Source organism: Monodon monoceros, unplaced genomic scaffold (assembly GCF_005190385.1).
Source record: "Monodon monoceros isolate NGI ecotype Baffin Bay Population unplaced genomic scaffold, NGI_Narwhal_1 Super_Scaffold_2, whole genome shotgun sequence".
NCBI classification, from domain to species: Eukaryota; Metazoa; Chordata; class Mammalia; order Artiodactyla; family Monodontidae; genus Monodon; species Monodon monoceros.
In genome coordinates, this window is record NW_021703776.1 from 63,039,110 (window position 1) to 63,053,347 (window position 14,238).

At 47.3% G+C, this 14,238-nt stretch overlaps 1 protein-coding gene across 11 annotated transcripts in view; it reads right to left on the reverse strand.

Annotated features, from left to right (window-relative positions):
* Window positions 1-782, reverse strand: part of DPY19L1 (dpy-19 like C-mannosyltransferase 1) — a 259,805-nt gene extending 259,023 nt beyond the window's left edge. For all 11 annotated transcript variants that reach the window (XR_003795119.1, XR_003795120.1, XR_003795117.1 and 8 more), the window contains exon 1: window positions 454-782. Coding sequence is in view for 1 of the 11 variants with exons in the window: in XM_029233113.1 (XP_029088946.1) it covers window positions 454-751 (298 nt within the window). In the remaining 10 variants the exon portion in view is untranslated. The remainder of the gene's footprint in view (window positions 1-453) is intronic.
* Between the last annotated feature and the right edge of the window lie 13,456 nt (window positions 783-14,238).

Sequence of the window (14,238 nt, forward strand, 5' to 3'; positions counted from 1 at the left end):
TTAGCAACTTTCTAGAACACGGGACGTGCTTTTGCTTTGAGTTCAGTGGAATCGCTTCCAACCCAAAGCAAACCATTCTCCCGGACAGGAGGCGAGATAACTGGAAGGCTGCCGGCCCGCGCCAATCAGCAGCGTCCAGTCTCGTTAGCGCAGACCTGCCAATTCGCTGCCAGGCCGGGCAGCTGTTGATCTCGGGGCCATTTTTTTTTTTTTTTTTAAAGCAGAGACAGAGAGCAAGTAGGAAGGGAGCGAGGAAGACCGAGCCTAGGGGAGGGAGAGGGAAGGAAGAGGTAAGGATGTCCCAGGAAAACTCGGAGAGGGCTGCGAACTGGCAGGGACCGACCGGCGGGGCTCGGCGGCACGGAAGCCGGAGGAGAGCGGAGGAGAAGGGGAGAGGGGGCCCGCGCCTCAAAGTTCCGCGTCCCGGCGGCGCCCGCGCGCTGGGCTGCTCACCTAGTAGGAGCGTGGTCCAGGTCCGGCCGCGCCCCGAGAGCCGCAGGCCCAGCGCCCCGCGCAGCCCGGCCGCCAAGCGCCCCCCGAGGCCGCCCCCGGCGAGCGGCGGGGCGGGCTCGGCGCGGGGCCCCTTTCTGCCCGCGGCGCCCTTGCGCCGAGGGGACGGGGGCGCGCGCTCGGGCCCGGGCTCCCCGGCGCCGACATCTGGCGACCCCCTCAGCGGCGACTGCGAGGCACGGGGTGGCTGGGGCGGCTTGGGGGCCGCCTCCCGGTGCTTGTTCCGCGCCTGCAGGACCATCTTGGCATAGTCGCGCCCGCTCGCTGCGCGCGCCCGGACGGCGGCCGGGGAACGGCGGGCCGGCGGGGCGGCCCCGGCGCCGCTCACTCTCAGGCGGGCGGGCGGAGGGCGGGCCGGCCCCTCCCCGCCGGCGGGGAGGCGGGGAAAGCTGCAAGGCCTGGCGGCGGCTGCCTCCCTAGCGGTGCTACCGAGAGGCGGCGCCGGACTCGTGCGCCCGCCGCCGTGCCGCTGCTCCGGTTGTCACGGCGACCGCGGAACGCCGGGGGGCGGGGGCGGGGACACCCTGTGAGCGGCTGCGGTCCCGCTCCCCCCGCCCCTCCGCGCCGGACGCGCGCTCCCGGACAGCCAGCGCGCACGCGCGGACTTCCGGCGAGGGCGGGGGGCCGACCTGGGGCAGCCCGGCGACCCCGGCCCTACGTAGGACCTGTGCAGGACTCATCCAGGGCGAGGGCACGGATCGCCTCCCGGGAGCGGCTGTCCCTCCCTTTGGGAGCGGCCGGGAGGAATAAAGGGCCCTCTCGGGGCGGGGGCCGCTGGTCGAAGTTTCGGACCCGATTAAGGCTGCAAGTGGACCCCGAGAAAGCCCGCGTGGCCCAAGCAGCTCGTCGCGGGGACGGCCGGACCGGGGAGGGGACGCTCGGGAATGACCACGCGGGGGCGCTGTGCGTGCGCTCTGGAGCCTCGGTGGCCCTGCCGCTGGAAGAAGAGCAGAACAAAGTAGAGCCACTGGGTCACGTTACTCCACAATGTGTGGCCTTGCAGTTTAGAGCGCTGCCGAGTGCAGCTCCCGCATTCGCTGATACGACGAGCGGGGCAACCCGATTTTAAATGGCAGCAGAGTATCTCAAGGGGAGCTGTTAAGGGTCGAGACACAAGTGTGTGCCTGACATTAAAACTGAAACCCAGGGTAGGAGCCCAGGCTGAGGGTGATAAAATTGAGTGGACCGAGAAGAAAAAATTATCGTATGTTCTGTTACTTTTAAATGCTGTAACCTTGTGGCTTGAAAGAAAGCAGAAAAACTTTATTTGCTGTTAAAATACAAAACCTTAGTCGAAAACGCATTTTCTTACACGTAGCAAGCGGAAGGCATGACTGAAGGAAGCCCAGGAAGATTGGGAAAACCAGGCAGATCCCAGTTACCCTTCTCCCCCCCCCCCACCCTTGCATTCTTTGGACAAAACCCTACAGCCTCCTGGATAACTAAGTTCCTTTACTTGCGGTGTCCAGTGGGCTTGTTCCAAAAAGTTGTCCTTAATTCCCAATTTTGTAAATCAAGCCACATCGTTCTGATTATCTCCATTGTCATTCCAGGTGCTTCACGTGGCTGTGGATCCTTGCCCTTAAGTTTCTTTGTCCAGCGATTTCGTTATTTAAGGAAGTTAATTAATATCGGCATCCATTCACTGTTATGCCTTTTTAAGGGCAATTAATTATTTTGTAAAGGGAAAAAATTTGCCATGCTAATTAATAATCCCTCATACTCTATATATTTTGTGAATTTGAATTTTCACCTGTCTTTCATCAGAACAGGGAACAACTATTTTTAGACACTTTTTAAAAAATTATTGAAGTGATATTACAGAATGCTTGTATTCTGAAATTATGTGTCAGATGGATCCAGTGTGTTTCCCTCTTGGATTCAACTGGTACCATTTTGCCAGAGAAAACACTTGTTGAAAAAATAAATGAGTGATTGAGTGAATGAATGCAGGAGATAACATAATCAGATGAAGATTAAATATGCTGTGTTCTGTAGTTCACTTGAAAGTTACTTAGTTCTAGCCCTCCTCCCATGGTCTCGAATTTCTAGAAAACAAAGAAGCTTTCCTACTCAACTTCATATTGTCCCACAGAGCCTAACCCAGAGCTTAACTGTGAAAATTTGTTGAACTGTATTGAAAGAGGAACACCTATTGTTTAAGCCATACCCAGTGGGTTTTGATCAGTTCCACCAGTGCTGAGGAGTCCCTTCTCTTCTTGGCGACCAAGTGGGGGCAGTCTAGCATATTGGTCAAAACACATGGTGACAATAGGCCCATATTCCAGTCTTTGCTCTGACGTGTACCAACCCTATGACCTTGGCCAAGTTACTAGACCTTTTTTTTTTTTTTTTTTGTGGTTTGCGGGCCTCTCACTGTTGTGGCCTCTCCCGTTGCGGAGCACAGGCTCCGGACGTGCAGGCTCAGCGGCCATGGCTCACGGGCCCAGCCGCTCCACGACATGTGGGATCTTCCCGGACCGGGGCACGAACCCAGGTCCCCTGCATTGGCAGGCGGACTCGCAACCACTGTGCCACCAGGGAAGCCCTACCAGACCTTTTTGAGTCTCGGTCTCCTCATCCCTAAAATAAGAGTAATAAAAACATCTACCCTACAGATTAGTAAAAATTAAGTAAGACAGTATATGTAAGGTATCTAACAATTACTTCCATCAAAGTAATTGCTCGATAAATGTTCAAAGCAGTGGATGCTGTATACGGAGGGTGGCAAGTCTTCTGTCCTCCCGAAGCCTGAAGCTGACAGTCTAGAATGGATGTGAAGATGCAGAGGAACAGAGTGCTGAGGAGCAAGGACAGCTGTGTGATGTTTAGACCAGACCCACACGCTCTGGGCTTCAAGTTTCTCAGCTGTCTGAGCAGTTGCTCCTCCCCTTGAAGTTTCCTGCTTCCCACACATGCTTACAAAGGATGACCATTTCATGGGTCATTAAGCTTGGATAAAATAGTAGGCAACTGCTCTTACTTCTCTCTCCCCTCCCCCCAAGAAAGGAGGATGTTTCACACAGGGAGAGCGGTAGAGCAAAAAATGGAATAGTCATGAAAGTTATGTGCCAGATTTCATTTTGTCTTTATAACTCTGAGACCAAAAGAGCAGAGAATGCAGTTTATTCATATTCATATCTTTAGGCTAAGGGCTGCCACATAGTGGTGGACAGACGCTAAAGAGAGAGAGAGAGAAAGGGGGTGGGGGGGACTGAAAGCTGCTTTTAAAAAAAAAATGTGTGTAGATGATCCTAAGAAGTAATTCAAGATTATAATGAATACAGATTAAAGTATTACAATTACTGGCCACCTTTAATGCCTTTTTTTCAGGAGTTCCAGATGTACCAGAAAGGTACTTCCTTATGTGACACTATAGAAATACTGGATCAAAGCAGACAAATTCCAAGGATAGAAACCCTACAGAGCAACCACTCATGAAAAATCCCTGGTCTGGTCACCAGGATACAAGCCCAGTCCTTTTCTCACTAAAAGCTACATCTTGGGCATTTGAAATAAAAATTTTTAATTAAAAAACTAATTTTGTAAAAGCTTTGGGGATGGAGAAATAGGGAATTAAAAGGAGGAAATGTGCATAAAATAATAAAGACAAGTAAATGCCCCAAAATAAAGCCTAGCGATATTAAAGTATAGGGACCAGGGAAACATTGTTAAATGGACAATGAAAAGCAAAATTTGGTCAAGGGAAGACTGCCGGGAACCAATTTCCTTATTTCTTTACATTTGCATTTTCAAGGCCCTAATTAAAACTTCCAAATTTCCGCCTTTTCCTCCCACTCGCTCTCCTACCCACAAGAGTGACAGCAGAAGGAGGATCTTGACTGTGGCATCTGTTTCTCATTTCCTTGAACTAGGTCACTTGATGTGTTTATTGCAGAAGTGTCTGGGGGTCAAGTTCTAGATTCTGACAGTTGTGTCCCTCAGCAGTTGCTCATATCAAGAGAGGAAGCTGCATAATCCAGGCACACTTCACAGAAACCTAAAATGAGTGCAACAAAGTATATCTGTATAACATTCAACTTTCCACAAAGCCCCAACATTAGCTTGTCACTGTTACAATGAATGTATTTCTTTAGTCTCTGGTGAGAACAAATGTAAATTGCCACTTTATTGCTTTTCAAATTTTATCTTCTGTCTTTCTGGTAGCTGACCTTGTAATTTAAACTGTTCATGCTCCAATGACTGTTCCTGAGAAACTCAGAAAGTTCATTATTAGTCCTAGTTCTAGTGCACTGTCAAGAAACACTCCATTACAGAGGGGCTTGTCTCCCTAAAATGCAGTTCCTGTTACTGAGGGCTTACTATGTCCTTGGTGTCTTAGTGGATTTCAGAGACATTAAAAATTCACATAAAGTCCTTATCCCCAAAGGTCTTACAGTTTCAATGGAGAGGTAGGGTAAGCTAGGAGAAAATATGATTGCGTAGGGAAATATGTAATTCAGAGCACAAGTACTGAAAGAGTTCCAAAGAGAAAAGACCGCATCTGAAACGACTGAGGAGTTTTCAGGGAGGAGATGAAACTTGTCTAGGCCTTGTTGGAACAATAGATCTTTGAACAGAAGGAAACTTGGAAAACACGTTATAGAGAGGGAACAACATATATCCGAAACCCTTGTGTGCTTGACCCATAGTAAGTGCTAACAGGAACATCTTAAATCCTTTTTGGAATGAGGAAGGGAAGAAACAACTAATATAAGTTTGAGGAATAAATAAAAGGATTAAAGAGATTGGAGCATGAAATGCTCCATCTATCTACACCGGAGCAGACTCCTCGCCAAATGAGGCTGAGCACCTCTGCCCCGCAAACACCCACACACACACACACACACACACACACACACACACATGTGGCCTTAGGAACACTGGGAGCCAATGAATCCCACTGTTAGCCTCTAATGTGAACAGGGACTTGCTCGCATCCAGCGGGCCTTTGCTGACTCATAGCCTGAGCCTCGCCCTCACCTGCTGCCAGATGCAGATAAGGTGGGAGACTGATTCATCTGGACATTGAATGGTCAGTCCTCCGAGCCCATTCTCCAGGGTCAGCACCTGGATGTATCACACAATTTATCCTCTCCCCACTAAGCTGTTTCCTCCACCCGACCTTACCTTGTGCTCCCTGAGGCCAACAATCCATCCCTAATACACTCAGCTCATCTCAGTGGTCTGTACCTCTTGGCTCTTTTCAGAGGCCCTTTCTCCTGTAACAGGTTCATTCCCTCGTATCTCCACCCCCTTCTTTCCCTGGAGCTCCTTTCTGCCTCTGGAAAGCTCCTCTGAAGCCCTTGTCATCTGTACCCTTCAATCGTTGCTGTCCTCTACAGATTACCTGGTAACACTCCCCCCACCGTTTACTGTAGCCCTGGCCCCCCATCCTCTCACTTCCTACTATTGCTGCAAATGACTTAAGCACCTAACACTGAACCTCTCTGCTCCCTGAAATCCTCATCTCTGGTGACCTGCATTCCGACTCCATGTCATTGCCCCACTCCAATGGCCCCATCCTGCTTCTTGTCGTCACCTCAATCTGGCTTTGCTCCTGCATTTAAAATCCAAGCAACCCACCTCCAATGCCTCTAAGTCTCCTTGTTATTCCATCTCAAGTGCCAGGGCCCAGCCCATCACTGCGACTCTCTCTGTCAGGATCTCCCCCCGCATTCCCTGCATGGTCCTTCCATCTCACTGACCTGGCAAAATCCCACTGTCCAACTTTGGGTCTATGGCCATGCTACTGAAGAGTTCTGGAGAAATCCCATGGCTTGGAAGGCAGGAACTCATATGAATTCTTAGATTCCATTGGCAACTGGACCTGAGTGCTGCCCTGAAATCTTCCTTCATTCCCCTGGTCCCATTCTCCAGAGCACATGCAGCAAATGTTCGCTAATGCTGTGGACTGAATTCCCTCCTCCCCAGATTCATGTGTCAAAACCAAATCCCCAGTGTGATGGTGTCTGAAGATGAGGCCTTTGGGATGTGATTAGAACATGAAGGCAGAACCCTGAGGAATGGGATTAGTGCCCATGAAAGAGACTTAGAACTCCTTCTCTTGCTTCCACCATGTGAGGACACAGCAAAAAGAGGGACATCTCTGAATGGGGAATGAGGCCCTCGCCAGACACTGAATTTCCCAGCACCTTGATCCTGGACTTCCCAGCCTCCAGAACTGTGAGAAATAAACGTCTGTTTTTTATAGGCCGCCTAGTCTATGGTATTCTGTTAGACCAGCCTGAGCTGGCCATGACAGCTAGTCTTGCAAACCTGCCACGCCTGTGTCACCAACTCCCATACTCCCAGCAGATGAGGGCTTTCCCCCTACTCCACGGAGAAACTGGACACTATCAGGACTTGCCTCCCTGTCCTCCCATATACCCACAAATTTACCCAAGACCCTCCTTCCTTCACATCACAAGAAGGAACCCCTCTTCCATATGCAACCAACCTCTTCTCCAAGGGTTGGTTTACTCCATCCCACCATCTTGGTGCCTCACTCTACCAACTAACTGCTGGGTCATCTCTCTACTGTTTGGGTTGCCTTCCAACAGCCTCAATCTTGCCCAAGTGACTCCCGTCTTAATTAGAACTCTCTCCCAAACTAACATCTCCCCAAAACAACTGCCCTCTCCCTCTCCTTGCTTCATTCATAGATATTCCTGGTAGAGTTCCTTATACCTGTCATCTCTGCTTCCTCATTTCCCAGTCAGTCAAGCTCATGGATGTCTGGCATTGTATCTAACATACCACAAAACTGCTCTCATTGAGATCACTAATGACCTCCACGTTGCTAAATTCACAGGACACACGAGTCTTTATCTTGGCATCTGACCACTCCCTTCCTTTGGTTTCTCTGACACACATGTTCTTGGATTTTGTGTCTCTTTGTTCTTTTTCAGTCTCCCTTGAAGGTCCCTCTTGTTCACTAAATGTTGATGTCTTCTAGGGTTTAAAACTGAGCCTTTCCTTCTTTGACTCCATGCACATTCCGTGGGCAATCTCATTACTGCCTTTTTGCTGGAGATTTCCAAACATGTGTCCCCAGCCCAGATTTCCTCACTGAGCCTCAAATCCATATCTCCAACTGCCCATTCGATGCTCACACTGGGATGTATTTTTGGCACTTCAAACCCCCAAATCCAAATCTGTGTCATTTCCAGTCTCCTAATCTCAGTGAATGACACCACGATTTTCCCTGTTCCCGTATCCAGGGAGTCATATTTGTGTCTTCTCTCTTACTTCCAACATCCAATCAATCACAGAATCCTACTGATTCTATCCCATAATTGTCTCTCAAATTCCTTTCTTTCCATCCTCACTGCCATGGTCCACCATCAATTTCCCATGAGTTTCAGCATCATCTCCTATTTGGTTTTGCATCTTCTCTTGCTTCCCATCGTTATTCCAGAGAACCATTTCTAATATGCAAATCTGATGTCACTTCTTAAAAAATCATTCAGCACTTCCAAATTCCTAAACATGACTCATTAGGCCTTCATGAATTGTGCTATGTCATACCCTCTCCCTACTTTTTTCTTCTCCAGCCTTATCTCTCACCATTCCCCAACACTCTGTGTCCTCCATCCTCCTGGACCTCTACACATGCCATTCTCTTAAACTGTCATACCTCTGTCCTGCCCAGCCCCTGGCAGTTCTCCTGGATAACTGGCTTATCCTTAACACCTCACTTAGAAATCAGCTCCTGCAGGAACTTTCCTCCCCCCTCACCCTGAACCATACATCAAGTAACCTAGACTATCTCCTGTCATATCACTTACCACACTGTTTATTTGTCTGACTTCTCTGTTAGACTGTAATTTTCTTGAGGGAGAGCTCTGTATTAGGTCAGGTTCCCCGAGAAGACTCTAAGATGAAAATTTGCATGCAAGTGGTTTTGGGAGGGGGCACTTTCAAGAACAAAGCCTGTAAGGGAGTGAAGGAAGTGGAATTGGGCAAAGAGAAATTGAACTGCAATGCAATTGTAGCAGAAGCTTCAGCCAATCCAATAGGGAGACCTGGAGTTAGGATGGCCCTTCCCAATCATCCTAAATTGTGGCAAGGATCCCAAGTCTTTGACACCACACCAGCTGGTTATTGGTGGTGGCTGCTTGCAAGGAGTGAGCGAAACCTGGGCAGGCAGCTCCACAGAATGAGTACAACTGAAAGCTAGTCCCCAAAGGGATTCAGTGGTGAGCCCTCAGCCACCTACACCCCTGGCTTCAAACCTGAAGGGGAAATCTGGGTAGCATACCACAGTCCCCTCTGCCAACACCCTGTGGTGTCTCAAGGCCTGACACTCTACAGGTGCCCATTCTCTTTGTAGGTAAATGACTGAATGTATGATTAAATGAATTAATTAAATGGCAGAAAACAAAGTTAGATTAAATGAATTGAGATTTAGAGCCTTATGGAAGGACAGACTTTTCTATTTGAAAACAGTGAACTCTAGTGATCAAAAGATTGATGGGTTCTAAATAGGATATGAAAAAATAGCAAGTAGACATGCTCTGAGGATGTAAACTTGTGGCATGAGGGTGGTGGGGATGGCTGAGATGATAGCAGGAAGATTGACAGGGGACAAAGCCCAGGGCCTGAGAATCTGCTCCTATAACCAGGACAATGGAGTATAGAAGGCCTATAAGAGGATAGTGAGAGCATGACAGGACAAATATGAGACCAGCTAAAATGTTAAACTAACTCTTTGGAAGATATTTATGATTAGGTGTACTTGATCTCATTTATTAGTTATAAGCAGAGATTCACCATTTGAAATGTAAGGACTATAAACTGGATGTAAGTCTAGCCTTCAAAGGTATTCACTATACATTTCTAAACTATACTTATTTTGGATTAATTTTGCAGATATATTTAAAAACTAAGAGATTTAGTTATTTTACTTCCCAAGCAGCCATTAATTCAACTCAGCTCGTGCCACTAATCCTGGTTTATTTTCAGAAACTGACATTAAGAAAATAGCTGGAGACAATTCATTGCCATCTCAAGATGACCTGAAGCCCACAATGTTCAGCAATGCTGGAGTGAAGGAACATCTTACTTTTGCTTGCCACGTAGCTGCATGTTGCTACAGTGTCCATTTTGTCCCAGGCTACAGGTTAGGGAGAAGTAACAGGTAAGGAATCTTTAGCTCTTCAGAGAAAACTGACATGGGTTCCAGCACCTGATTTTGCATCCAGACAATGAACACCATGTCTGGAATCAAGGTTTCTCTTACAAGAACTGAAGTGCAAAGTGCAGTGAGATAGTGTGCTAGCCCTGGCACCTTGCTTGAGGGGCAGTGCAAACCATGCCTGGTTGCTGGAAGCTTTGGGAGGCTATGTGGTATGGATTCTGTGCAGCCTCAGGAGGAATCAAGATCCAGTTGCCATTGGCCCTGAGTTAATGAGAGAAGAGGGGCACAAAGAAAAAGAGCTTATCCCAATCCTTTCTGACCTACCCCAAATGGCCTATTTGTTGGGTTAGTGGACAAAGGAGCAAGAAGTGGCAGTGTCTGAGCACACAGCCCAAAATTTGAGGAGTTTCCGACTCAGGATGGGGGTCACTGGTGATGGGTGCAATGGTGTTAGTGATGCTTTGAGGCCAGTGCTTTTCCTGACACCGTTCAAAGTGTGAAAGTCAGAGGGGGTTAAGCTGGGCCTCCAGATTCCCCTGAACAGATGCCACAACAACCAAGTGATTGGCCCAAGTGTGCGTCTTGCTTTGTGCAGAGTTTTGTCACACTTGGATATAATATGGTCCTGTGAGCAATTCTGCATGACCCTCTCTGCAGTTCCTCTGGCAGCTTATCACAGCACGCTTGATTCACACAGAGACTAGATGTTTGCTTGTCTTTCTTCATCTCCCACCATGAAATAAACACAACCAGGACTTTAAGAAGTTACCTGCGGGCATGGAAAGCCTGATGCGAGTTACTTGATATAACATAGAGAATGACATAATACAAGATCAGCCCTTGATAACAGTCCTGGACAACCAGAGAAATGTTTGGGCATGCTTGAATTCCACTCCAGCCAGAGTAGATGCACAATGAAATGAGAACATTGGGAAGTTAAAAACTTTTATAATTCATTATGTATAAAATAAATAAGCTACAAGGTTGTATTATACAGCACAGGAAATACAGCCAATATTTTATAATAATTTCAAATGGAGTATAATCTATAAAAATATTGAATCACTATGTTATACACCTGAAACTAATATAGTATTGGATATCAACTATACTTCAATTAAAAAAAACACTGTTGGGCTTCCCTGGTGGCGCAGTGGTTGAGAGTCCGCCTGCTGATGCAGGAGACGCGGGTTCGTGCCCCGGTCCGGGAAGATCCCACGTGCCGCGGAGTGGCTGGGCCCGTGAGCCGTGGCCGCTGAGCCTGCACCTCCGGAGCCTGTGCTCCGCAAAGGGAGAGGCCACAGCAGTGAGAGGCCCGCATACCGCAAAAAAAAGAAAGGGTTACAATTCAGCAAGTGCAAATGTTAAAAAAATTATTTCACCTTAACATAACCTTACCATGTTCTAAATTTCTTTTCTTTTGTGACTGTTTGGACAAATGCATGTATTTCAGAAGCCATTGAGTGAATAGGATGGTTGAGGAAGAAAGAGTGTGGTAAGACAAGAAGAGTTCCAAGGACCTTAACAAGGATGGCCCTTGGAATGGAGAGAAGGCAGAAGGAGAGACAGAAGGCAACAAGTTAGGGAACAGGCAGCTCAGTGGAAGCACAGAGGCAGAGACAACACTGATGTTTGGAGTCCTTCAAGCACTGGGTGCAGTGCCTCTGGGAAGCTTCCCTGAACCCCCAGGACAGGCCACCTCCTGAACCCCAAGCCTGCCTCATCATTACTTTGCCCACTGGAGGAGCTCCACCTTCACTAGTTTATTTACTGGGATTCTGTGCACAATTTTATTTTAAAGATGGCACTGATGCTTTAAAAAGTAAAATCAAGCAAAATGCCTAGGAAGCTTGTTTAAAATGCAGATGACTGACCCTTGTCCCTAGAGGAGTTGGGACAAAGCCATAGGTAGACTGCCTGTCTAGCCAGGAGGCTCCTGACCACACCTTGTAAAACCTGGCCTGGATGGTGGTTTAAGACTCATTTACTCCATATGAATTTGTTCTGAGCGTTTGGAGGTCACACTTCCCAGTAAATTAAGATTCTTTCTTTTGCTTCTAATTTGCATTTTTTTAAGACAAATAAATATTTTCTCAAATCCCTCTATGATTAATATTTAATAATCTGTACATTTGAGAAGGACATATGCAGGAGAAGCAAATAAACTGTGCCTATAGAAAAACAGTGGACAAAGCAATAGAGATTCATCTTCACAAAGTTTATCCTTCATCCTTCTTTTTGGAGTCATATTTTGGAAGAATAGTTATTAACGTCTATAATAATTCTTCTTTAGTAGTTTAAGATGGATCTTGGAAATAGGTCTTGAAAATACTGCCAAGAAAATGAGGTAGGTAACAAGAGACCATGTACTATTAATAAAACTTTGTTAAAAGGTTACACAGATATATTATTTTGGGTTCTGCCGGAAGCATCTTTGGTGTCACCTGACCCTTTTCTTGGAACCTGAGGTTGGGGGAAGGAGGTACAGGGAATACCCACAGCTGCTCAGTACGGACCCACAGGCCTGCCAGGTCGCACTCTGGAGCTCCGGCAGCATTAACATTACCTGGGAGTCTTTAAGAAATGCCAATGCCTAGACCTCATGCAGACCAGTGAGATCAGAAAGGACTAGCATCTGTATTTCTTAGAAGCTCCCCTGGTGACTCTACCAAACGGTGAGGCTGAGACCCAAAACCTTAGGGAAAGAAGGAATTGATCTCTATTTTTATTTCTTAGTTATAAGATAGATTTTTAACATATATTAATTTATCTTCATGCAGGGTCTGTGCAGTAAAGCAAAAACAATGACATGCAAGGAATGTGGGATGGCATGCTGATCAAAACAAAGAAGTGACTTTCACACATCAGAGGAAGACCTTGTCCATGGCCCTGGTCTCTACCTGAATCCCTCTTTTGCAGCCTCTTCAACATTTAGACCAGGTTACAGATGTTACTTAATCTGCAGGGCACAGCAGTACACAGCACTGGTTGAAAAGTATTTGGAAATTCAACCGGGAACGCCAGGGGTTCATCTCCTGCCTCCTGCTCCTCCCCTCAGCCCAGCCCCGGCTTTCCTACAGCTTGGAAACCCTGAGCAGGAATCTCCTCTTCCCCCTATGCCTACCCTGGACCAGCCAGAGACAGAAAGAGCCTGAAAATGATGGATGTAGGGAAGGAGCAATGAATCAAGGTGCAAGTATGAGAAGCCAGTAAAGAGAGTCATGGAGTATTTGGGAGAAAAGCTCCTTGTGCCAAATCTCATTTTTCCTGGAGATACCCAAGCCCAAGACACATTTCTGGAGCCAGCCAAGGAAGAGACCCATGAAATTTTAAGTATCTTGAAAGCAAAAGAAATCCAGGCCGAGGCGTCCTGTGTATTTACATGCAGACACGGTGCAAAGCAGTAATGATGTATTTGTTCTTTACACCCCAAAACAACATGACTTGTAAAACATCAAGGAAAACCCTCAAAAAAAGAAAAGGCTCGCAGAGCGGCTGGGCCCGTGAGCCATGACCGCTGAGCCTGCGTGTCCGGAGCCTGTGCTCCGCAATGGGATAGGCCACAACAGTGAGAGGCCCGTGTACAGCAAAAAAAAAAAAGAAAAGGCTCATAATAACAAATAATAGTAGCCGCTATAAAACTAGCCTCGGCCCGATCTCAGGCACTGTTCTATGTCTTTTATACACACCATTTAATCCTCACAATAACTTACAAGGTGCATACTTTTATTATCCCCAGTTTAAAGGGGAGAAACCACAGAGGTGCTGGGTAACTTGCTCAAGGTCAGAGCTGGTTAGAGATGGAGCTGGGATATGAACCCAGATGGGGCCGCTCTGCCTCACGCTTGAGTCTATGCTGTCTTGTGTGGTGGAACATTCATAAAAGACAGACACCGTGAATTGTGGTTTCCTTTAAGAGCTAAAAATTGCCTCCTTCAAAATAAAGGCTATCCAACAATTACAGGCTTTCACAAGAAAGTATGTTCAGGGTAACTGAGTGTGGCATATCATGGGGATCAACTTGAGTTCTCTTTAATTTGTATATTGTTTTCAATATGTCATTGGCGGACTTGGGAACTCTATTGTTAGTAACAAAAGACTTGCACCATCGCTCACAGCCTGCTGCAACACCCCAGTGGGTTGTGACACCACCGTTGGTGGGAGCCACCAGCCTGGAAAATAGGCCTAAGCAGAAGATATTTATGTGACTGAGTTGGAAAAGGTAGCTGGAAGGTGCATGAAACTAGACATCAGCAGTTTGTGTCAGGCATCCCAGCTGAGTGCCTTTCTGGAAAAGTGGGCAAGAAAAGTAGGTGGCTTTGGAACATACACATCACATTGTTGCAGCTGAGCCTGCAGAGATAAACTTCAGGGCACCCTGTAGCTGGCCAAGACTGCAGGACAGAAGTCCCAGAAGCCACAGTATTTATTGTACAAGATCAAATCACTCCTGGCTGAGAATTCTCCCCTTTGATACAACAAATGACAGGCACTGGGGGAAGAATGAGCCACTTCTCCCAGGATATCTAGAGGCTTCCACTTGGGCATTTTGGCCCCTTGACACCAGGTCAGCTAGATGACTTTGG